The sequence below is a fragment of the Melospiza melodia genome, chromosome 1 (genome assembly GCF_035770615.1).
Source record: "Melospiza melodia melodia isolate bMelMel2 chromosome 1, bMelMel2.pri, whole genome shotgun sequence".
Classification (NCBI taxonomy): Eukaryota; Metazoa; Chordata; class Aves; order Passeriformes; family Passerellidae; genus Melospiza; species Melospiza melodia.
The window spans coordinates 6201499-6227700 of NC_086194.1; the positions used below are offsets into that span (position 1 = coordinate 6201499).

The 26202-nt window shown below is 43.5% G+C and overlaps 1 protein-coding gene across 2 annotated transcripts in view; it reads right to left on the reverse strand.

Moving 5' to 3' along the window:
- Positions 1-1792: 1792 nt before the first annotated feature.
- Positions 1793-26202, reverse strand: part of ACVR2B (activin A receptor type 2B) — a 106254-nt gene continuing 81844 nt past the window's right edge. For both annotated transcript variants that reach the window (XM_063178544.1, XM_063178624.1), the window contains exons 2-11: positions 25967-26174; positions 21844-21953; positions 19428-19579; positions 17104-17247; positions 15896-16039; positions 14936-15084; positions 10886-11000; positions 9177-9315; positions 6749-6879; positions 1793-3819 (exon numbers count right to left, since the gene is read on the reverse strand). In XM_063178544.1, the coding sequence (XP_063034614.1) occupies positions 3625-3819; positions 6749-6879; positions 9177-9315; positions 10886-11000; positions 14936-15084; positions 15896-16039; positions 17104-17247; positions 19428-19579; positions 21844-21953; positions 25967-26174 (1487 nt within the window). In that variant the 3' untranslated portion in view covers positions 1793-3624. The remainder of the gene's footprint in view (positions 3820-6748; positions 6880-9176; positions 9316-10885; positions 11001-14935; positions 15085-15895; positions 16040-17103; positions 17248-19427; positions 19580-21843; positions 21954-25966; positions 26175-26202) is intronic.

The following is a 26202-nucleotide window of genomic DNA, read 5'->3' on the forward strand; positions in this document are numbered from 1 at the left end:
TGGAAAAAGCCTCTGCACTACCAAACAGAACCAAAATCATGTTGTCAATGAGAGTTCAAATGGATTAGAGGTGAGAAAACTACTTGCTTGACAGCTCAACTGTTGAAAGACCAACAAGTTAATCAGAGCTTGTCTTTGTTAATAATATAAATAAATACCAGTTTAAGAAACAGCTTTATCCAAATTGGTACACTTTAAAAGTTCAGGATTTCCTTCTATGCTGCAATAGCAAGACACACGTACCTACACACATATAAAACTTGTTATCCAGCACACACCCAATTTGGAAATTCTTTTTCCAATCAGTTTCTGAATCCTGCTGACAAGATGATCTATAAGGAACCATTGCACCAGGAAGATGTAACACTTTACAATCAACATTCGGTCAAGGTTTGTACAGGGTCGTGCAGTTCCCCGCAGTAAGATAAGCTACATGTGAGAATTTGTGTTCATGCTTTCTCAAAAGAGATTTCAGACACTGTTTAATAGGCTATTAAAATAATATGGCACTTTCAATAAATACTTTAAAGCTTTTTAAAGAAATCAGGATAAAAAAGCAACTGCTGTAATGAGCCTGTTTTAGCTATAATACGTGACGCTGAAGGAAAAAATCCAGAAGAGCAAACAGATATTAACAGTTAAAAGACAGTACAGCTTTTTTTCTTTCTGCAGCAATAGGAACTGGCCCCCATTCCCTGGGGAAAGGGAGCCAGCCCACCTCAAAACAAGTATTCACTCATTAACTGCTCTACGCTCCACCCCAACCCTTACATCACTTCACTTCTAAGACATAATCACATTTTCATATAAATCTCAGTGCAGAAATGTATTAAACATGAAAAATACCGATCCTGCAAACATTTACAACCACACTTAACATTAAGTGAGTGCCTAATGTCATGACACCAGAAGAGCTACCTACACCCTCAATGCTAAGCATAGGTTTGTTGCAGCATCAGGCCCAAAGGTGCCAGTGGCCACCAGGGACATTGGCTGGGTCTAAATGGGATCGTTCTGTCTGGTTTTGTCAAGGTTTTCTTAACAGAAGCACATCGAGAAACAGAAACTTTCAAACCTACACACGGAAACACAGTTACATGTGTGTACATACTAATATGCAATATACATTCAGTAACTTGAAAGAATAGGTTAAGACTTTATTCAGATAGACAAATTAAGGCAATTCTCTTAATGTCTCTTCAAGATAAAGGACCATGTCCTCATTTGTGACCTCTAGGTTTTAAAGCTATACTTTTCAAGAAATATATTTCAATTTTTTTTTTAATATTTTCTCCAATTAGCAGTTTCTTTTGCTTAATAAATTATATCTGTGCAAGGGTGCACACTGATAATTTGGCAGTGGAGAGAAGTCCAATTCATTTATATATAATACAGACTTTTTACATTTCCATTACAGGGTGATTAGTTTAGGACTGCATTTTGGCTTAACACAAAGAAAAATTTAGATCTGGCCATCCAATGGACATAACTTTGTCAGTCTAGCAAGACACAAAATTCATGTTATATTCAAAGTAAAAAAAAAGAAAAAACATTAAAAAAGAAAAGAAAAAGAAAAGAAAAAGGAAAGAAAAAGGAAAGAAAAAGGAAAGAAAAAGGAAAGAAAAAGGAAAGAAAAAGGAAAGAAAAAGGAAAGATAAAAAGATGTACTGTCCTTTCACTAAAACAGACCAAAAAAAAAAAAAACCAACATAGAATGGAAACAGCCTTCACAAATAAGAGTGAATAATGCCCAGGTACCTTATATAGGCAGTTATTCCACAACTGTATACAGTTATTTACAATGGTGCTTTATTAAACAAAACAACAAAAAAATGGTAGCACTTCCTAAAAGATTTTGGAACTTTTTTTCTTTTTTTAATTTTTTTAAAACTCCCTTGTCATAAAAGCCAACTTACATTAAAATATACTTACTACAAGACAACACAACTAACAAAATATATAATAAAACTCATACAAGTAGAAAATTCTGAGGTATTTCTGGTTTGAGGTGGTCTGTGGTCATGAAGTTTTTAATTTTTTTTTCAGTTTAAACCTCGGAAGCCACGTAACGTGTGTGTGTATGTTTTGTGTTTGGTTTTTTTTTTTTAAGTTTTTTCTTTTTTTAAACATTGCATGTTTTGCAAATTAAAAAAATATTTCAATGTTGAATCAGCAGCATTAGGAACATTCACTGACTAGAGCGAGTTTATGGCATAATAAGAGTAACGGTATTTTTGAATATGCACCACTTTAAGACAAAAGAGTTTCATCACAGAGTAAGGAGAAAGCAGCGTCAAAGAAACCAGTGGGAGAGGTGCTGTGGGAATCACTGCTGCTGAGCTGCCTCAGCTCCCTGCAGCCAGGCAGCTCTCAGATGCTACAGGAGCCAGCTGCCACCATTCACTCCCCCAGTCCCAAATTAATAAAGAAAAAGAATTTATATAACCAGCTTTCACCCTTTTCCTCTTTCCACCATCTGCGCCATTAGCTTGGGCTGAAAGATAATCAACCCAAGGCCAAATTCTCTCAGCTGACTCACGCTTAAAATGAGATGCAAAAATTTTCTCATCTTCCAGTATTTTACCAAAGTGCTTCTGAAATCACACTTCCCCACCTGTCCTGATTACATTGAAAGCATCCTTCCTACTACTACCTGGAACTGAAAAATAAAAGTTATAGTCCTGTTTTGTTCTTTTACCACCCAACCCCAGACTCTGGAGGAAGAAACAAGTGCCTGTCTTCCAACCACTGCCTCTTTAACTCCGCTTTCTCCATACGCTGCAGCCGTAAATACTCTGCCCAGAAATGTCCTTCCCCTCCTCTAATGGTTACCTGAGAAGTAGCTCCATAGCAAATGATGTTTCCCCAAATGCTGCCAAGTCCAACGTCACTCTCCCCACCCCTATTCTACGCTCCCCCCTTCAATTATACCATCAAGAATTAACATTCTCTGCCCAGTTACTTTTTTTTTTTCCCATGTTACAATGACACCCGTTAGATCCGTAAAAGACACATCTGCTGTTTTTTTCTGAAGCTCACTTCCAAAAAAAAAAAAATTAAAAAAAAATAAAAAAGGAACTGAACCCAAAACCAACATGGGGAAAAAATGCTTTTGAGGAAGGTGTATTCTTTACATAACAGTCTTAAGTTTCCTCCGCAGTTTGCAGCATTGCGTTTTCGAAGTTGGTAGGTGGTTTTCCTTTATGTCACAGATGCTCCGCTCAGAAGACAAACTGATAAAGAGAAACCCAGAAAACTGAATAAAATAAAAACAACTGAAGTGAGTTTGTTGAGGTTCTGAGGTACCTGCACCTTTTCTGCATTCATTAGTCGGCACCTGAATGCTTGCTGAAATGTCCATTTTTTTTAATACAGTAGAGCAATGTGCTGGTAAAATTGATCCAATCAAAAAAAAATATAATAATAATAATAACAATAATAATAAAAAGTCAAGATAAAATAGCAGCTGCATTCATGGGTTTGTTGAATTTTTGTGATTTTGTTTTTTTTGTACTTTTTTTTTCCTTTAAACTCTTTTCCTTGTCGGTTTTTTTTTTTTTGTTTGTTTGTTTGTTTTTAAATCCGCTGAGTCTGGAAAGACAAAAGTGAACCAGGACCCAGCACTCAGATACTAGACTCTTTGGGTGGCAAGTCCACGTTGGTGACGGACGTCACGATGGAGACGAGGCAGTCCGAGGTAGTGCCGTTGACGGATTTGCGGATCTGCGCGATGCGCTCCTCGACGCAGCCGGCCGAGAGCCGCGCCTCCGCGTCGTGGTCCCAGCACTCTTCGATGGTCACGCAGAGCTGCGCCAGGCCCTGCGGACACAACGGCCAGAAAACACCTTCAGTCACCTGCCCTACCACGAGAACCACGCAGAATTCATAAAGTGTCACCTGCCCTACCGTGAGCATCATGCAGAATCCATAAACAACGTCACCTGCCCTACCGTGAGCATCACGCAGAATTCATAAGCAACGTCACCTGCCCTACCACGAGCATCCTGCAGAATTCATAAACAGTGTCACCTGTCCTACCACGAGAACCACGCAGAATTCATAAACAGTGTCACCTGCTCTACCGTGAGCGTCATGCAGAATTCATAAATAACGTCACCTGCCCTACCATGAGCATCACACAGAATTCATAAGCAATGTCACCTGCCCTACCATGAGCATCATGGAGAATTCATGAGCAAGGTCACCTGCCCTATTGTAAGGATCATGTAGAATTCATGAGCAATGTCACTGTCCTATCGTGATGATCCTCCAGAATTCATAAGCAATGTCACCTGCCCTATCATGAGCATCATGCAGAATTTATAAGCAATGTCACTGTCCTATCATGATGATCTGCAGAATCCATAAGCAACATCACCTGCCCTATCGTGAGCATCCTGCAGAATTCATGAGCAATGTCACCTGTCCTATTGTGAGCATCACACAGAATTCATAAGCAATGTCACCTGCCCTATCATGAGGATCACACAGAATTCATAAGCAATGTCACCTGTCCTATCGTGATGATCTGCAGAATTCATGAGCAATGTCACCTGCCCTACCATGAGCATCATGCAGAATTCATAAGCAATGTCACTTGCCCTATCATGAGGGTCATGAGCAATGTCACCTGCCCTATCATGAGGGTCATGAGCAATGTCACCTGCCCTATTGTGAGCATCATGCAGAATTCATGAGCAATGTCACCTGCCCTATCATGAGGATCACACAGAATTCATAAGCAATGTCACCTGCCCTATCATGAGGATCACACAGAATTCATAAGCAATGTCACCTGTCCTATCGTGATGATTGCAGAATTCATGAGCAATGTCACCTGCCCTACCATGAGCATCATGCAGAATTCATAAGCAATGTCACCTGCCCTATCATGAGGATCTAAGCAATGTCACCTGTCCTATCATGAGGATCACACAGAATTCATAAGCAATGTCACCTGTCCTATCATGAGGATCACACAGAATGCATAAGCAATGTCACCTGCCCTATCATGAGCATCACACAAAATTCCTAAGCAGATAGTTGGAACAGATTGACAGTGGCAATGTTACATGCAGAAAGCTCTTTCCACAAGAATTGACATCAAACTGTACTTAAGTCAACTTTACAGTACAAAACTTGTCAAACTTAAGGACGAATGTGAAAATATTAACAGGTGAAAGATCAGGCTTTCAACTCTACCATGAGGATCATGCAGGATTCATAAGCAGATAGTTTGAACAGATTGACAATGGCATTGTGCAGACTTATGGCATAGAATTGAGGCCAAAAATGTTACTTATATATAATTATATAGCTCCTAGCTAGCTTGAGCCCTTTTCCTACCCTGATATGCAGAAAGACAAAACACATTCCAAAGGCTCCTGTCCTACCTTGCGTTTTCTTGAGAACCAAGGACAAGCTACCCTCCCAAGACACTTTTTCATAAACGAAGTACAGCTGTTACCAATGGGAGGCTCCAGAAAAGGTTGGACCAAGAGGAGGAACTACCTCATCACCTGTGTTTCTAATTGGAGATTCTTGTAAATTATGCTAATCAGCTAAACTTATAAAGATATATTTGCCCTGTGTGGGGTGGGCATTTTTCCACATCTGCCCCTGGAGGCCTCCAATCAAAGAACAGTTTTTATATTACTTCCTATGCTAATATTGTCTCAAAAGCATGTTGTTTTATTTCTATATCTTTAAGGCATCATGGGCACCACCTTGTCAGTGGGTGGAGAGATCCACTCAACACAGCCAATGCTCTAAAAAACCCCTACAATTATTTTTTCCACTGTATGCCAATTACCATGAGATAAGCTTCAAAAATTACTTTAAATATGTGTTTTCATGGTTCTTTTTAAGCATCTGCTTTCTAAGGCTTGGTCGCATTCCGGCCCAAAAGTGCTTTTTTTAATATCAAAATAAATCCCAAGATTCAGCAGGTGAAGCTTTAAAAGACAACAAATATTAAGATTCCCATGATGAAACTGTGAGAGTGGCAGCACTGTATCAGTTCCTATGAAACCATTTGCTTTGTTTGCAATCACTTCCTCAATATCCCCAAAAAAACTGAATTCAATGGCGTTTGAAGAACACAGCTCTTATTTGAACCCTCATTTGAAGTGGAACACTTTTTTTTACAATCTGCAGCTCTCCCTAACTTCTGGGAAATGAGTTAGTACACCTGAGTCTAGCAAAATCTGTAGCAGTTTGGGAAAAACAGAGGCATTTGACTTCTTACTGAAGCCCAGTGAGATGTCATCATCTCTTATCTTCCTGATCTAAGGAAAATCAGCTCTTTTATTAAAAACGTGAGCCTGAAATGAACTACCTCTGGGAAACCCACACTGCATTTTGCTTCATTGTCTGCTTGCTTTCACATCTAATTAATTTTTCCTCCATAAACTGCTCCAAGTCTTGCATGGTATCTAGCTTGTGAGGAGTCTGTCTCCAATGGTATGGATGGTTTTCTTTTTCCTAATGAAAGGACTTTATTTTCCATTCTTTCACCATACTAAAGGAGCCCTGCTAAAGCACCACACACTCCACATTCAGCACTAGCTGATTATTCAGCTTGTTTAGTCTCTAAAAACAAGAGATAAAAAGAAAAGGGAGCACAAAGATGTTGAGCAAGCCCTCATTCCCCAGAGCTGACTCTGGCTAACACTGGGAATGCATAACCAATCCCTCATTCTCATCACACAGGAAAATATTTTCCACTGTTAAACCAGGAGGGACGTACGGGATGTTTTAGCCAGTGATCCTTGAACACGGGGCGCATCTTCTTGTGAACCACCACTTCTTGCAGGTCCTCCAGGGATGGGTGCTGACCTATTTCTTCTTCAAAAGGCAGCATGTATTCATCCACTGGACCTGCAGGGCACACAGAGAATCAGGTTAGGGCAGGAATGGCCTCAGCAGAGCCACGGTGTCCCCATGCATGAGTGAGCTGCAGCTCTGGAGCAACCTCAACCTACAGCAACAAAGGCTGACGTTCACATGTCACTGCAGACAAATGTGATTTACATTCCTCCTGCACAATGGTTTCTGCTGTCCCTGCTGCTTGTCTGCCCGTGCATTTTCCACCTCGCTGAGTTACAAATCCAAACCCTCAGCCAGGCCTCCAGATCTCACCCTTTCCTTGAGGAAGTTTGCCAGGTAATCCATGATTTATTTAATATAAAGAGCAGATCAGCTCATCCTCCCTACATTTTAACACAACAATTCAACACACAATAACCTAGAGAAAGATTTCAGCATGAGCATAATTTCATTTTAGCACTGACTAACAAGGTCAAGTATATACAACACATAATTTCTTGCTTTGTGATCTGGTTTGTTCATAGGTTTGACTCAGCCCTGAACCACTGGAGCCAGATGCACTTGTCCCAAGTACTGGCTCCTAAGTGGAAAATGATTTCTGAGTGCTTTACTTATACCAGTTATGGCTGTGAACTGCCCAGGGCCACGGGAATGAGACAACTGTTATGAGTATCAGTGCAGATGCTGGATGATAGCAGCAACTTGTGCTTATTGAAACATCATTTGGCTTTTGGCAATGTGTAGATGCTCTCTCACAAAGAGCAGCCCAGCTTAACTGATGGGCTTCTCAGGGTGCTCCATGGCACCACTTACGGTTTCTCAGTACCAAAAAATTACTTCTTTTCAGCGCAGAGATACCTCAAAAGGGTCATTCCAGATTAAAATAAAAGAGCTGACCACTTCATCTGCTCATGAATTGTGACACCAACAGCACAATGTTTACTGTAAAGAATGAAATCACTGAAGTGGCTTATCATTATTCTTGTTCACTCAGTGGCAGTCACTATACCAAACTGAAAGACTTGCTCCAATCAGGTTCACTTATGACTTTCCTTTTCCTCCAAGAGGAACCCAGGCTGTGGAGAGCTGCAAGCTAAATGTGCTGTTTACACAGCATCACTTCTGAGCTGAAGTGCAGATGAGGCTCAGTGTAATTTCCCATCATCCCAAAGGAAGCTTTCCCTCTGACTCAGTGGTGCTGTGTGCGGCACCTGAGCTATCTCAGCTGCCTGGGCTGGCAGGAGATCATAAACATGACAGGAAAAACAAAAGTGGATATTTGGGGCACCTCAACAGAGAAGGGCAATTCCTATTTGAATGATTTGTGTACCATTGTTTTACCCTACTGTGCTCCCAGCTCTCTGCTCCTCCAGAATTTTACCTCATTAGACTGAACATTTCTGTTACCACACACTTATGGGAGACATTTTAATTATAATCACACTCCTCAGTCCCACTGTAATGCTAACAAAAACATTTCAAGTCTAGGCAAGATGCTGTTGTTTAATGAACTTGATTTTCAGTTCAGAGCACCCATATTTATACAAGAAGAAAAAAGTTGGAGGAAGCAGCCTTGGAGCTATTACAATGATGTGACTGCTTCCCTGCCCTGGACATGGCAAGGGTCACTAAAGGACAGATGTGCTGATTGGACAGAAAAGATGGCCCACTTCACAGCATCATTTTAGGAGGACAAAAAAGGAGAAAAGAGACACCATGAAGTTCAAACTTTTAGATCCTTTGGAAGAAAGTGAGACCCTCCAAAGCTGTAAATGAAACAACAAACCTAGCCCACTGCTGAGAGAGGGCTTGACCAGCAGAAGATCAATAACTAATGACTTATGACAGCAGGGAAATGGTCTTGTTGACCCAGGAAGCTCCTTCCAGCACTGTGTTCCTGCTATAAGGTGCTTTCCATTCAGGCTACCCCACTGCCCTGCATAAGGCAGGTGACAGCCAAGCTGGCTGTGTGGCTCTTCTCAGGGGCCCAAGGCATGCCCTGGTCACAGGCAGAAATGGGGAGTGCCACTGAGAGCAGCACAGGGCAGGCTCAGGAGGAAAGGATACCCATCCTGTAGGGATCACCTTCTCCCTCTGAATTCTCAGCAATTTGCAAGGTAACCAACATAGTAAAAAGTACTTTGAGGTTGGAGCACTTACAAAGGTTATAATATACAGAGAGCAACACTTTATGTTAAAAAACAAAGGAAAAACAGGTTGGCTGCTTTTAATAAAAATATACCATTGATCCTTTTTTTTTTTTCTTTAAACAGAGATAGATAAATTCTCTGGCCAACTAAACCACATTGAAACAGAACCCTCCCTAGGGAATAAGTCTTTATTCTTACCATCAACTGCTCTACACCTGGAGACTAGCTCCCACAACACCAGTCCCATTGCATACATGTCTATCCTCAGGAAGGCGTCTCGTTGGAAGTTGATTGCTCCCTCCAACACTTCAGGAGCCATGTACCTCCTTGTTCCCACCTGGAGAGAAAAACCACAGCTCAAGCCACGTTGCATTTGGGCCCCTCAGCCTCCCCTGGGTGGAGGTGAGTGACAGCTGGTTTCATTAGCCTGGAGGCCACTGCTGCTAAAGGAGCACCTTGCTCAAAAAACAAGCACAGGGGAGCTGTTTCTTCTGACACTGATTCTCATTAAGATCACTCCAGTCCAGATAAGCAACATAAAGGAGGGAGCCAAAGTGCAAGGCTACATGTGTGATACTCATTCAGTGCACACTGTTGCTCTGGCAGAACACCCTGCATGAAATTATGTCATTGGAGACACACAGAAGACCCTGAGGTCAAGTCTGGCTTGAAAAGTTCAGTCCTCTTTCATCCAAAATAAAAACTCTCAACAAAAAAACTCCAAATCCAAACAAACAACTCCTCAAATAAAAACAGAATCAAAAAAACAGAAAAGGGAAAAAATTATATATCCTGAAATGGTAGAAAAAGGTGTTGTTTTTACAGCCCTAGATAAAACAAGTCTCCTGCATTCACAGAATAATAAAACATGAACTCTGGCTTGCCATGGTTTGGAAAAGATCTGCTCTTGTTTTGAGGGAATAGGCCCGTAGTGCCTCCATTGTTATGGTTAGTATAGCTTATAAGGTAGGAGAGTAAACAGGACAGCAAAGAAAAAAGCAGCTTTCTTGAGAATTTAAACACTTTTAATAATTTTCTTTAAGGAAATTCTCATCTCTTTTTGCTGAGGCAGTGGGGGTAGAGTGAAACCATGGAATGATATGCAAAATTCTGGAAAAGTTAAAAAAAGGTGACAAAAATGAGCAAAGCTGAGTAAGGGTAACCCAGAAGAGTGTTCATTCCTTCTGAGATAAAGGTAAAAAAGGGAAACTACACTGGAGATGGGAATTCAGAAAGCACTGGAGGCACAAGGAGAGGATGATGGACTTGCTGTCCTGGCATGGGAGCAGAATAAGGGACTGCTTGCTGCAACAAAAAGGCAGAAAATTATGAACCCATAAAATTGTAGTATATTGTTTACACAGTGCACAGCCAGCTGTGCCAAAGGTCACCCAAGCAGCCAGGCAGGCTGAATTCTTAAAATTAAATCAATAATTTTTGGATTATTAATACTAGTATTGTGGTATCAGTGTTAATATTTAGGAGCTTTAATATTTATGTTATGGCCTAGAGAAGTGCTGGGTGCAGCAGACTCAAACTAAACACTTCTAACATTCAGCTGGGCTGTCTTGCCTTGCTTTGGTCAAGAAAGGCTGGGCCAGATGATCCTTGAGTCCCTCCCAACATGGTATTCTGTGATTCTATGGATATTTATACCAAAACAATAGAGACAATGTGTCTGAAGGAGGAAGCCACCTGACCCCAGAGCTGGAGGGACCTCACCTACACAGCAATCAGAAAGTTTGAGCACCTTCCCCACTCAACTCAGGTTACAGCAGCTCCCAGAATTTATGTCATGGAAAAAATACATATCTCAAAGAGAATTAAATGCATCTACACAAACCAGCCCTCACTCCAGAGAAACTATGGCAAGGCCAACTTTTTTAAAAGTTAAAGGTAATGATTACCTGTCCATGAGTGTCCCCTGGAGGTTTTCCAGGTTCAAACCGTACAGCCAGTCCAAAATCAGCTAGCACAGCTGTCAGGTCATTCTTCAGCAAGACATTTTTACTCTTGAAGTCCCTATGGACAAGGCAAGAAGTAAGGGAAGGGTTTATCATGGCATGTGTGTAAATCACACTGCAGCACACACATTGTCTATAGGCTCAGCAGCTCCCAGTAAATCAACTCCTTTCTTCCCCAGAGTCTCAGCATGGCCAGTGCTGCAAACTTGGCTGCTCCTCACTGCCCTTGTCCCCAGAACATGACCAAGCAGCCCTGAGCTGACCAGCACAGTCAGCCAAACTCCACAGTGAATTAATCCCAAAATAAAATCTGGTCTGAAGGGGCTCTTTTAATTACAGCAAGCTGTATAGAAGGGACCATTTCTTTCTCCAAGCACCAGCTCTGGACCCCCAGCTTCTGGGCCCTTCCCATTCCCAAGAACAAAACCAAGGCAGGTTAAGGGAGTTCATTACTCTTTATCCTGGTAAGGATGTTTGCTCCTATCTACAAAATCAGATCTTTCTGGAAATCAGCAGATGCTGGTGAGACTCTCCCCACTCTGACTACATGCTTCAACAGACTTTTGCCACAGTCATCCATCAGCCTTCTGCTGTAATTGCTGGATTGATCTTCCCTGGAGAATTCAGAGGGTTGGGAAGCAGGCAGGGAAGGGGGTGAGGCCACACAGACACGCTGTCAGGGTCAGAGCAGGCAGCTGACAGGCAGGTGTAAGAATTTGCAGTAGAGATGGTGGCTCTGTGCTTGAAGGGGACATTTGTGTCCGTGCTGTGCTGCAGCAGGATCATTTCAGGGCAGCTCAGGTAAATCTGCAGGGGCTGGGAAGGATTGGGGGTGGAGGAAGATCACACTGAGACGCCAAACCAGTCGAGCCCTGTTCCCTGGGCTTCCTGCATTTTCATCTGAAAAGGAATGTTTGGCAATCTAATTAAATTACAGACCTTAGACAGCAGATGGCAATTGTCCTGTATGCTCAGCATTATAACTTCCCTATCATCAATTCACTCGGTGACACTGCTGATTGCAGGACATTGCAGGCCTGCACAAAATAATTAATGAGGGCAGATACAATTGTTCTGCACTAGAGAGACCTGTCAAAAATCTTTGTGAAGAGAGAAACTGCTGGACCATAGAGAAGGGGCTGCTCCCTGCAGCCTCACATGCCAGAGCATCAGCTCAAAGCACTGCAAGCAAAAATCACCCAGCCCCTGATTCTGAGCTTAAAATATCAGAAGAGAGGATTTATCCTCTCTAAGCTGAACACAGTGTGATGGGCATTTCTGGCTTGAGGATTAAGATGGGGGAAGTGGGTGTGAAGTTGGAGGGCACTGTGCAGCCAGTGAACCCCAGCAGAAACCAGCTTCCATCAGCTCTAGGGACTGAGTACAGCTTTGCAGAGCCTCTCAAACATTGGAACCCCTCCATTACACAGAAAAACTGCATTTCCCTCTATCTGGCATCCCAGGGACTGCCTGCTTCCATGCCATGGCAGTTTCCCCACAGGCTTAGGAAACAGCCATCATCTAATGACATGGATAAACGCCTTTGCTCGTTCAGCTTTAGGGGATTATGCCCTCAGGATGGTACAGATTGTGCATGAGATTTTTACAAAGCAGTGGCTCGATGAGGACCACACAGAAATTATCAGACAATCTGCCTGAACCATGTGGTTCCAAGGTGAAACGATGTAAACCAGCATTACTGTGTGAGCGTGTGCTGCTACTCCTCATCTGCAGCACCCTTCAGGCATGCAACAGTTAACTCCTACATCTTGATACACCATGCAGGGATTTCCCTTTGCAATTCCATTTTTCCCCCCATTTCCATACATTTCCCCATTTTTCCATGCTTTCCTTCCTTCCTTTCACAAACCACCTTGAACTGGCAAGTCTGAGCTGCAATGCAAATGTACCCAGGCTAGGGAGAGGGACTTAATCCAAGCCATGCCAAGTAGATTTCCCATATGCATTAGACCGTCCTAAAATGGTCACTGCCAAAGAAAAGTGCCGTGAAAGGAAGAATTTTTAATTTTTTTTTCCATATAGCACTTCAAACTAGGGAATACAGAACAAGCAGACTATGAGTAATGGGTGAGTTAATTCGATTGAGACGCTGGAGATTTTATTTGCAGCTTCCACGTGGGGGCACTTTTGCACCAACAAGTGATTCCATAACCTTAATCCTCCTTGTGGTGCCGGGGGCCAGAGAGGAGTTGGCTGAACCCCTGCCCAGCAGTGACTGGGGAGTCCCACCTGGCAACCCCAGCATCTCCATCCATGTGCACCGTGGGAAGCCATTCAAAAACAGCCCCCACGCCCCCCTCCCCAGATTTAAAATGCATTTAGTGTTTTCTTTCAAAAATAAAATTAAAAGGATAATCCGAGGGAAATCCCTTGTGTCCTGAAACCCCTCCTCCACTAGGTATGTGCTAAATTCACACAAATGCTGCATTCTACAGCTTTTATCACCAGCTAAATGGACAGGGACACTAATGAGCACGATCTGTTGCTTTAAAGCCTTTCTATAGCCTTCCTCTGTTCCCCACCCTCAGGAATTTTCATCTATAAACCACTGCCTTTATTCTACAGGGACAAATGTCAGGGACACAGGGGTCAGCTCCAGGAGCAGCACAAAGGCAGCTGCAGGTTCTTTCAAAAGTCCCCAGCTCTCCAAAACTTTCAGGTTTGGGGAGGTGGGGTGTTTTGGGGGACCGGGATACCCCTGCAAAAACAGGGATTATCTTGCCATACATGAAGCCAGGCCTGCTAGATCAGGTACAAATTGCTGCAGCAGGACGTGGGGTTTAAGTCCCTCCTAGATGAAATGCAGTGGGTGGTGGGGGGAGTATGGCCACGGATTACAGCCTGTAAATCCCTTCTGGAAATCTCCCCCATCCTGCCCTGCCACAGCAAAGCACTCAGAAGAGATGCTTTAATCTAGGGCAAGCAGTGTGGGACTCTGGAGAAGGGCTGAAGCATGAGGATGGTTTAACCCAGCTGCTTTCTTGCTGTCCCCTCTGCACTGCCACTCAGGGGGGTTGAAGAGAGTGCCAGGAGGTCCCAGGGCAGGGTGGCACCTGCTGTGGTGTCTCTTATAAGCATCTTGGTACAATTTGGGCCTTATAAAACTACTGGGAAAAGTAACTAGGAGCCATTTTCTGCATTTCCACTGTTTCTCCATTTTTTACCTAATGATCAAAGGCTCTGTGGAAAGACACAGTGGAGTTATCAGTCCAAATCAGGGAAAAATAGGGTCCAGCTCCTGGTACAGCCATTGTGACCGTGTTCACAGGGGTCTCAGGTTGAGGGAAGAGATGAGGATCTGACTCCATGTTTCAGAAGGCTTGATTTATTATTATATATATTACATTAAAACTATACTAAAAGAATAGAAGAAAGGATTTCCTCAGCAGGCTAGCTAAGAATAGAAAAAGAAGGAATGATAACAAAGGCTTGGGTCTCCGGGCTCTCTGTCTGAGCCAGCTGACTGTGATTTGTCATTAATTAGAAACAACCAACATGGGGCAATCACAGATGCACCTGTTGCATTCCACAGCAGCAGATAATCAATGTTTACATTTTGTTCCTGAGGCCTTTCAGCTTCTCAGGAGGAAAATCCTAAGGAAAGGATTTTTCATAAAAGATGTCTGTGACATAGGCATAGAAATACACAGATCATAATGTGATGATATTACCAAGCCAAGTCCTTTCAAAGAGTGGCTCTGCAGCAGCAGAATTCCATTTCCACCACAAGGGAAGAGTTGATGGAAGAGGGAAACCCCTACTCTTTGGACATTCACCATCAACCATTACCAACTGTGCTATTCCACAGACAAGACACTTATTTGCCCCTCAGCATTTTATACATGGTTGAAAAAAATTCTTGTCCTAGCACAGGATTTGATGGGTTGAAAAGCCTTTACTTCCTAAAAGCACAACTTCCTCCTCCATTCAACAGCATCACTTCAAAGACCGTGTCAACAAAAGAGGCCTTACCTGTGTGCTATGGCAGGTTTGTGTCCTTCACCTTTGCACCAGGGGACATCTTCATGAAGGTAGGACAAGCCACGGGCCATTGTTTCTGCAACATGGCAGAGCTCATTCCAGCTGATGATGTTGCCCTTCAGGTAATCTGTCAGAGAACCCTGCAGAACAGGACATTGGCAGTTCTTAATCACAGACCCCTCTATGTGACAGATGTGCCAACTCATCAGTTTAGAGAGTGCTTGAAAAATCTGAGCCTTGATTTAATGGGGGGGGGAATCTCTAATGAAAACAAAAATAAAAAATAAAAATCAGAAATGTCCGTGAGTTTTCAGCCCTTGACAGCACAGACCTCCTGATGTCTACTTACCTGCCAGGGAAAGGGAGGGAGGTAAGGAAGGGAAAAAAAAATCATCTTTAACCAAAGCAATTCATCCAACCTCAGCAAGGGGAAAGCCTTCCATGCAAGATGAGGCATTGTATCAGCTGGCTGTGCAATGATTGACTCAAGAAGACCTTGGATTTACCATGGGGATAACACTGCTGGCTCAACCCCAGATCTGCACGTTTGTTTTAAGTGTTAGTCATGGTTTATAACTAAAGCAATCCATGAAGGGGGAGATGTGCCCCAAGCCTCAAAGCAAACATGGAGCCCATCTGCAAGGGGCAAGCTGGATCTGTGAAATCTCCCATGAAGCTCATCTATGCACATCAAGAGATGGTGACCACTACAGATGTGAGCTGTGGCCTTTTGTGCCTCTCTCCCTTCCTAAATTCCACTTTTATTAATCCTTTATTTGTGTAGGAAAGCTCAGAAAACTAAAGGAAGGGCATTTGAATCACGGGAGCAGGAACACTTTGCTATCACAGAATCATGGCCCACCAGGAACACACTGGGGGAATGACAGAGATTATAATCCTGCTGTACCTCCCTCTCTGCCTTCCCAAAATGTACATGCAATGATACATTACCTTGTCATGGAAAGCTGTGATCAGCCAGAGCTCTGTCTCCAGGTTTGTCCCCCTTTTCTCTGCTGCGATAAATTGCAAAAGGTTTTCATGCTTCATGCCAGGAGTGTTGAAAATCTCCCTCTCACTCTGCCAAGATTGCTTATCCTGAAGCGGGGAGAAAGGCACCATCAAAGATCACGCTTCCCTTTAAAGCAAACAGCTCCTTCAGTGCAGTCAGAGCTGCTCACACTACTCTAAAAATCATGCTCCTGTGTTAGGATGTGATGCATCCCTGCAAAAAAAGGCTGTTTTCCCTAAAGAAGAAAGACAAGTTGCTGTCCTCAGTCTCCCCTCTCCAAAATTATCCTCAGCTGTTCCTAGAGGACATGTGTGGGGAGTGGAGAGGAAGCCAAACTCAACCTTACTGAGAAATAATATTTTTCAAGATTTCCTAAGGATACTTGCAAGAAGAAAGCCTGAGCAAACAGCACCCAGGATCAGCCTTGCAGTGTAATTGCTGCAATTGCAAAATCTAATCTAGGCTCTATTGAATATTTACTAGTAGGTCACAGCTGGCTTGGACAGAAGATGTGCAGATCTCTTTTGACAACAAATATGAGGTGAAAAAGTAACGAAGGAGACAGCAGAGGAGCACAAAGATGTTTTCTGTAATTTTTGTTTCACTTGACATTTGATTGCTTAACTCTTTTCATCTGCAGTTCCTAGAGAACCAAGTCAGGAGCGTTCAAAGGTTTCCTAGAGCAGAAGACAGGAGCTGACAGAAACACTGCAGCACAATCAGCTCTCACAGCACCAGGGCTCTGCCTTTGGAGGCTGTAAATGCTCACTAGGTTTGGATCCAGATTTACAACCCACCCAGGCAGGACACAAAGCCAGGGCTCTGGCCCTTTGTGTGCACTCTGGGCACTGCAGCTGCACCCTTGAACAACACAGGAATTGCAGGGAAGTTAACATAGCCTGTAGATTTCAGAATGTGCTTGTTTTTGCCCTTCTTGCAACAAGCACTACTACAGGAAGCATTTGGCAATGAGATAACACGGGGAGAAGTGTAGGAAGGAAGGGTCCTTGAACTTTTTCCCCCAGCAGAAGAGCCCAAATGCATCTTTGTTATGGTCTCAAAAACCATAATCTCTACAGGCACTTAGAGCATCTCAGCACTGGTGGGGAAGCCCCTGGCAAGTAGGAACCTAATGCAGTGTCCCTGTTACCTGAATGGGGAAGATTTTCACTGCTACATAGTCATTCATCAGCTGAGCCTTCCACACGCAGCCAAAGCGTCCCCTTGCCTTGATCTCCAAGAGCTGCAGGGGCTTTAGGCCAACCAGGGGAGAAGGGGGTGGTGGGCCAGGATCCTGCACAAGAGAAAAAAACATGGTCACCAGCTGAAGCTGGGCTGTAAAATAAAGGGAGGGGAGGAATCGAGATACTGCACATGAGGAAAGAAGTGTGAAGAAATAACATTTATTTAATAGAAATTATTTAGGCACACTGTTTGCAGCAAGAACAGCCTGAAATTCCCTGTCTTGCTTGAGTAGGGTTTTGGTGTAGAACACAAAAAACAATCTACAACTCCAAGTGTCATTTTGTGACACTACAGCCTGACATACTCTGGGGGAAACCTGAATTCTCCTGTGTTTTCAAAGCCAAAGTTATTTTGGGTGTAAAGCACTGATGTCCTCAAAGCTACCTCCTGCCAAAAGTGGGAACCTTTAGATCTTTGTGACCCATCTAAAAGCTCCCAGTGCTCTTCCCTACATTAGCATGTTCCATGCCATCCCAGCCATGAGCAGTGAACAGTTCTGTCAGCATCACACAGATCACATCTGTTTGAACTCTGCATTTGTCCAGGAGAACAGTGTGACCCTGTGGGGTTGGAGCTCTGTCCCACCTGCTTTCAGATGGGAAAGGTTCACAGTATTATAGAATGGATTGGGTTGGAAGGGAGCCTTAAATGTCACCCAGTTCCAACCCTCCTGCTATGGGCAGGGACAGCTTCCACTAGGCCAGGTTGCCCAGAGCCCCATCCAATCCAGCCTTGAGCACTGCCAGGGATGGGGCAGCCACAGCTTCTCTGGACACCCTGTGCCAGGGCCTCACCACCTTCACAGGGAAGAATTTTTTCCTAATACCTAATCTAAACCTGTTCTCTTTCAATCTAAACCCATTCCCACTTGTCCTGTCACCACATGCTCTTTTAAAAAGTCCCCCTTTGGGCTCCCTTCAGGTACTGGATGGCTGCAATTAGACCATCCCAAAGCCTCCTGCACCCATTCTCTCAGGGTTCATAAAAACTGAGCTTCATCAGGGAAAGCACCTTCCCTCCTCTCATAGAGCTGGCAGGAACTTTATCATCTCTTAGATCTCTGAGGCTCTACAAAGTTGGCTGAAATCAAGCAATGGGTTTGAGAGTTTGGGAGGAAGGGCAGCCACCAAGCAGGGCTGTCTAATTCCCTCCCTCAGCTATCTCAGACATGGTGGTAAGCCCACCTAAACTCATCAGTCTGACACTTCCATGGAGGCCAACTGTGCTACCAACTTCAAAAAGCAGAGAAATGTTGGAACCCAGGAAATTCCTCTAGCTGCCCTGGATGGCTCCAGCCCCTGCCTGGAGGGCTCAGAGACCTTGGCACAGAGCCCAGGACCCCTGTGCCTTTGATTTAGCCCTTGGAAAAAACAATTACCAACCTTTATATGAAGAATTACAAGTCAAAAAAGTTTAAGTAGAATGATAGTGAATTTACCACAGGGTGAAAAACAGATTTTTGAGGTTTTTAAAATGGGGGCTCAGGGTCCCAAGATGGAGGAATTTGGGCGTGCCTTGTCCTTTTTCCTTCTTCTTCTTGGCCTCCGTCTTCTGGGTGATGTTGGCATTTTTAGATTGGTTTAGAGTAGTGTTGTCATTACATTGCAAGGGTTCCATATTGCTGGAGTTTTGTACCTCCTTGATGTTTCTTGTAGGCAGCTCCTCCAGGCACTGCCTCTTCCTTATTCTCACAGCAGCCAACTGACTCCAGTTCCCCCTCAGCCAAACCATCCACTCTTTTATAACACTCTTCTTATAGGCTACAGGTGTGGCCTGTTAACATCAGGCCTGCTCCTAATCTTTAATAATAAACCCAGCTGCAACTCTTTGGGGGGTAAGATTACTTTCTATACTACCTTTATTTACTTATATTCTATCCCCCTACAGAGTAGAAACTCACTGTGTAACATAGGTGATAGGTATTGGGAAGTTATTGTAAATAATGTACACATAGTTTTTAGTATAAAAAGATAACACCAGTGTGCCTCAACCTGACCTGCCAGACAGGCCTCGGCTGGTCGGAGAAAGAATTTTATAGATAAGAAACAATAAACAACCTTGAGAACAAGAACTGAAGAGTTCTGACTCCTTAGACTGCCAGGTTGGGAAAAGAGACTTTCTAACGCATCTCGGGGTCACTCTGAGCAGCAGAGACTCCGAGAAGAAGAAAAGTTAGGCCACCTGAAAGGAGTTTTGCAAGGCCCAAACCAAGGGGGGAGACTCCCTGACCTCAATGATGTCCACGTGGCCGTAGGGAGGCTTGCGGTGCCGGTACATCCAGAAGGCCAGCAGGATGGCCATGGACAGCACGGCGATGGGCAGCAGCGAGTACACCAGGATGTTCAGCAGCGACGGCGTCGGAGGCGGCGGCTCGTAGATGACTGTGGGAGAAAAACAGGGTAAGAGAGGGAAAAGGAGCTTCAGGAATGCAGCAGCACTGTCAGCTGCACATCCAGAGGCGACCAAACACAATGTGTCCCTCCAATCCACAGCTGATATCTCACACTCCCATGATGGTAGCCACAAGGTTCAAAATCATCTTTACAGTCTGATTCATACTGATAGACAAACCTTTTTCCTCTGTGTTTATGGTCTTTAGTCATATTTACACTGGGAGTCAGCAAAGTAAGGCTTCCAATGCTGCATGGACCACCTTTGGTGTTGGATGGGATGGCTGGCCAAGCTCTGTCTCCACAGATGAAAAATATCCCCCATGGTAATTGTAAAGGGGTATGACTAGGTGCTGAAAACATAACTAAGGTAAAAATACACCAAGAATCCACATCTTTATACACAAGGTGATAGGGAGTGACATCTGGAGTTTTGTCTTTGTTTTGTTCAAGCCCAAAAATGCCAAATTTGATGCAAAAATCCATTTTTACAGAATGAAGAATTTCAAGTTCTTGGGGTTCAAAGGATGCTTCAGGAAGGAATTTGGTCCAAACACCCCATCCATCAGAGGGATTTATAACGAATGGTGAAAGATGTGGAGGAATGGTTTTCAGTATTGGCCAAGTGTCTACTGGCAAACTGACCAAAGAAGTTGAAAATGTTCAGGACTTGAATTAGTTAAAAAAAAGGTATCTAAGCCTGATGCATTGGCTAAGGTTACCCAAATGTTGGTTTTTGGCTGACCAATGGGCAAAAGCACATTGCTGAGGGCAAACAAAACAAAAAGACATAAACATGCCATCATTCAACTCTGTGTTCACAGTTCTTGTATGCAAAGCAACAGCATTCACAAGGTTCCATGGTTTTCTCTTCCCCATAGAAGTAATGTTACTAATGGAGTTACAATGACCTAAACCACACTTTGCAAGCTGAGCCTCCATCTGACCTTTATTTAAGCTAGGTATTTCTTGTTGGGATACATAAAAGCAGAACATTTCCTCCTCTTAACCCTTCTAAATGTATTAAGACAGCACGAAATCCCTTGCAGCATTGCTTTACCTTTCACAGTGATTGACAAGTTGTCAGTTTTTAGTAAAATGCTGCTGGAGCCACAATCAAATGCACTATTCCCACAGTAGTTCTTGTTCCAAATTACATCAGTGCAGTTGAGACACAAACAATGGGAATACTAAATGGAGCCATGTTGCTATGTTGGAGACAGGGAAGGAAAAAATAGCAAGACTTGCCAAATTAAACAAAAAGCTGTGAGAGAAAGAATATTTGCTACTAGGTTGCTACGGGTACGTTAATAACAGGAGATAATATAACCCATGTAAACAATTAAAAACTTATCAGGACAGCCCAGGAAAATCTGATAAAGGTCTATTGGAACATCTCAGTAAATGTAGATAGCTCAAACCAACCTAAGGAAAAGATTCACCTGTTTTAATAGTTTTTATTGAATGATACTTTAAATATTATACATCTAAAAGAATTGTTGTTTTCCTATTAGCCTCTGAAGAAGGTCCTGCTATTACTTTTCTTCCTTGATGCATATCCACAGACTCTGAAAACTGACACACACCCTTTCCCTTTCAATCCCCAGACCCACAAAACAGAATCAAATGCAAAAATCCCAGATGCTCAAGGTATCTGGAAACTCATGACCTGTGAATTTAATGAGGAAGGTGTTAAACAACTTTTAAGAGTTTGAGGCTCAATCCATGCTTTGTAAATCACTCTGCCCTCTTCCCCTTGTGTTGGATTTTGTTTTGTAACATCCCACAGTGAGCTGTCCACCATAAAGGAAACCTAACCTTACTGATGGTATCCAAAGTGTTGGTACAGTCTTAGCCATAGAGTGAAACAAGCAATTCTTAAAGAACTGTAGCAAAAGGATTTCTGACTTCATAACCAAAACACCCAACAACTCAATGTTGATTATGAAGATGAATCAGGGGAGGTTTAGGACAAATATTAGGAGAAAGTTCTTCACACCCACAGGGTGGTTGGGCACTGGAACAGGGTCCCCATGGAAGTGGTGACAGCACCAAGCTCAGAGCTCAAGGAGCTTTTGGACAACACTCCCAGGCACAGGGTGTGGATCTTGGGGATTTCCTATGCAGGGCCAGGAGTTGGACTCGATGATCCTTGTGAGTTCGTCCAAACTCAGGACATTCAATGTTTCTGTTAAAGTCCTTGGAAAATAGTCAAGAAGAAGAGCCCCCAACTCTCCGTGCTCCCAGTCACTCACCTTCTGGGCCGGTGACTTCAGGCAAGTGGGTAAATTTCTCATTGCAATAATTGCCCTCGCAGCAGCAGAAAAACACCTGAGGGTTTTCTTCTGTGGCTACACACTCCTGCCTGCACCAGGGAGGGACAGACATGGAATGAAGGGGAGAGAAAAACATTGTCAGCCAACTCCTGCCTTTGGGAGCCAACCTGCCCCAGATTGTCCTCTCCACACACCTTTTCCTGCAGCTGCACTGCACAGATCAGCAGTCTCCACTTATGGAGAACAACTTGGCACTCAAACACCCCAGTGGATAGCAAAGACCCTTGAAAAGACTGCAAAGGAAACAAATGCTTCCATATGTACTGAGGGCATTAGATGGTGAGTAATAAATAACAGCCGCTGCTGCTAACAGAATGAGAAGGAGAAAAACGACAGAGAGACGCCTCAGTCCCTGAGCAGTGACTTTCCCACAGCCCATATGAACGCTGCCAGAGCAGAGAAGTATTTGATGATGCAATTAAAGATTGTGCCATAAAGCACACATGATGAGGGCTGAGCTAAGGCCGCTCCCACAGCCTTGAGCATCACCAGCCCTGCACACTCGAAGGGCACCAGAAGCTGCAGCCACAGCCCTGCTGCAGCAGGAGAGAGCTGCAGGTCTGAGGGCATGCAGTGACAGCTCAAAGTAATGGCTTTAAACTGAAAGAGGGTCTCTCTTTCAGTTCAAAGCCATTAGGGTTGGATATTGTACCTAATATCCAACCTCAAATCCTCAGGTTTAGGTTGGATATTAGGTATAAATTCTTTACTGTGAGGGTAGTGAGGCACTGGAACGGGTTGTCCAGAGGAAGCTGTGGATGCCTCATCCCTGGAAGTCTTACAAGGTTAGGCTGGATGGGACTTGGATCATCCTCAGTCCTGTGGAATGTATCCCTTCCCATGGCAGGGGGCTAGAATTAGATGATCTTTACAAGTCCCTTCCAACCCAAACCATTTGAGGCTCCTATGGTTCTCATTTCATTTATATAGTTTTTAAGTTTAATTTTCAAGTGCTGTCTCCTTCATAAAAAGCTTATTTCTGCATAAAAACCTTTAAGAAAATCAGGTTGCAGCTCTCATTTTCTGCCTTTGCCTCTTATCCAGGTACTGCTACAGCCTTCCCAGCACTGAGATTTCCTTCCACATTGTGCAAGGCCTTAGGGGACTTCCATGGATCAAACCAACTCCACTTCCCCACATCCTCCCTCTCCCCACAGATCAATGCCAAAAGAGATGTGCAGTGATTTTTTGCAGTACTTTACCTGTCATTTCTTTCTGTTTCTTCAATGCTGCTTCCCTTCCCTGCCACCTTTTGCTGTGCTGTGCTCTGGTTTTAGTTATTACGCTTGCAGAGCTGCTCTCCACAGAGAACTGTATCAAACTATTTCCTGAAGCCCAGCTAAATTATATGCATAACTTCCTTCCCTCGACCACTTGGAGGAAGTAGCAAAACAATCATAAGCGTTTGACATTATTACTCATTTCTGAACCCATGCCAAGCCTCCCTTTCTGTGTTATCACTGACATACTGCTACGAGAAGAATGGAAAGGGCTCCCTTCAATCCTAGCCCTGGATAGTTTTCAGTGCTTTTCTCCCTTTGTGGGGTTAAAAAATGGCTATAGCCAAACTGTCTCCTCCAAGGTCTCAGCTGGAAAGCACTTGGTTTGTTTTTCAGGCTCTCATTTTTTTCAGCTTCAAAGCAAAAAAGCAGCCATTTGACTTATTCAAATGAACAAAGATGTTTCAACAAGTTAAACAGCGTTTCCAGATGCTTTTTTGTGAAATCAGATAACAAGCCCTTTGGATTTAACAGCATCAGTGTTGGAGCCTTCAATAGAAAACACATCCTTTGCTAAATCTGTTGGTTAAAAAAATCAAGTTAATGAGTGAAAACAGCCTGCTCCACATCTGCAGTTCATTATCCCTGACTCTGAGTGAAGCCATCCAGGTATGTATGACATGTTACACTTAGCAAATATTACAGCTGAGGCAGAGGGAGAGAATGACACATTTTTCTGAGGCAGGGAGGGCACGTTTCAGAGAGGTTCACGTGCTCTGCAGGGGAATGTGAGCATGACCTCTCCAGCAGGGCTGTGTAAATAAAGGAGAGCGCACAAGTCGATTTTTAAACACTATTTTTTTCCTATAACCTTAAATGTACATGTGCCACGTTCTTGTTTCCTCAAGATAAAGAACAGAGTAAGGAGCTGTCACCCTCGACGTCCCAACCCTTGCACTCCAAAATTTTTCCACATTCTGGTGACAAAGGAGGCAGCACTTGGCACATCCCAGCACGTGCTGCTCCAAAAGCAGCTGCAGCAGCCAGAACAGGACCGTGCCCTGCATCCAGGGACACAAAATACAGGTGTATCTGCCAAGGATGCTTCCAGAAACTCGGCATTCAAAGGTGCCAGAGACACAAAGGGCACCAGCACAGCACAACTGATCGAAAAATCATCTTCTTAGCCATTTCTGCCACCTTGGGATGCAAAACTGCCTGCATGGAAGTCTGCCAAGGGCACTCAAGGGAAGACAAAAAATGAAAAGGACTGCATTTAAAGAGGGTTTGTTCCTTTATGTAATTAAAGCTAACCTTTATTCCAAATGTTGCTTTTGATATTTGTACTGTTTTTTAATTCTCAGAAGGGCTTTTAGCTTTGCCCTGGAGCTTGTGGCTTTGAAAAGTCAGGCAATGGAATACTGGATGCTCAATTCCAGGGCTGCAAAAGGCTGGTGAGGAGCCCTGGAAACTTTTTACCATTGTAACAGAGCAACACATTATGACAGAGTTTAAGAAACACTACATCCCTGCAGAGACACTCAGTGACAATACAAGTGTCACTGGATATGAGAGCAGGCACTGAAAGGAGAAATCTGTTTACAGTAAACACTTCTGCTTGCAAGTAGGAAACTCCAGTGACCTTCTATTCTCAGAAGAATCGGCATTAAGATGACTAATGGGCCAAGGAGGATTGATTTATTGGGAAAGAATAAAAATTTAACTATATATAGAGCCTGGCTACTCAATTGGCAAGGGAATAGGTGTGGTAGGAAAGTAACTCTGGAGCTAATAATAGAACAAAGATGAGGAACAACTTACAGCCGAGATAAGCCAAGACAGCAGGCACAAAAGCAGGGGAAGTGTACAGCACCAAAGGGAGAAAACACTGCAGCCATGGCACAAATCTAGCTCCAGCTTAACCCCAGCTTAGCAGCTGATCTTCCTAAAACTTTCAGAATTAGACACTACAAAGATGCACAACTAAGAATTGCACAAAGGTGAGATCGACCCACATCGGTGTTATATCAAGGGAAATCCTTGAATTTTATGTTGCTAATCCTTATTGAAAGGGCTGGGCTTGGCTTGTTGTTTGGTTATTGGTTTGGGTTTTTTTTAACAAAAACCCTGAGCTCAGAGCTACTCAACATTGTCCTTTTCAACCACAAAACTTCATAGGGCTGTTTTCTTTAGCTGTAATTCTTTTCCCCTTTGTAGAAGTGCATCAAGGGAAGTGAGAAAAGACTAGTTAATTTTCCCAGCTATTTAATGAGGCTGGAGCCTTCACACTACAAAACCTCACTCCTTTTCAGCTTGCTACAAGCAGTGACACACAAACTCACATTGCTTTTGCTCCCCACTCTTTCTCCTGGCCCTCCTCTTCACTCAGCCAAAGAACAGTGGAACTTTTTGCAACATCACAAACGTCAGAATATCTCAACCCCTAACCACCCCCAGATATCTGTGCTTTTCTAGACAGCTCCAAATGATTCCAAGTTTTCACTTCTATCACCAAATGCTCCTGGAAGAACATATTGCTCTTCATTTGACGGTACAGGACAGGTTTTTCAAAGAATGCCAGAATTATCAAAGCTTTGCTAGGGGAAAAAAACAAACAAAACAAAACACAACACAAAACCCCTGAAAAAAGTGATTTCTGCAGCTTCTATTTAGAAAGTCAAAGCAGATAAGTGACAATTCCGAGAGCTGCTTTTGCCAATTAACTTGGACTTGCCTTCTTTCCCTCTACGCAAAAAATCACGAGCTTTAACACTTAGAGGGTTGATTAAACCTGCATTTGGATGAACCAGCTGGGCAATTACCTGTCATAGCAGTTGAAGTCATCCAGCCAGCAGCCTTTCTTCACCAGCTCGATGGAGCCCGAGTTGTTTCTCCAGGAGGCGTAGCAGTGCAGCCGCTTGTCCTTCTCCCCCTCGCAGCGCTCCACGCCGCTCTGGTTGGTCTTCTCCAGCTCCCAGTTGGCATTGTAGTAGATGCACTCCCTCGTCTCTGCCTCCCCGTGGCCTGGCCCTGAAAAATCAAGCCCCAGGAACATTCA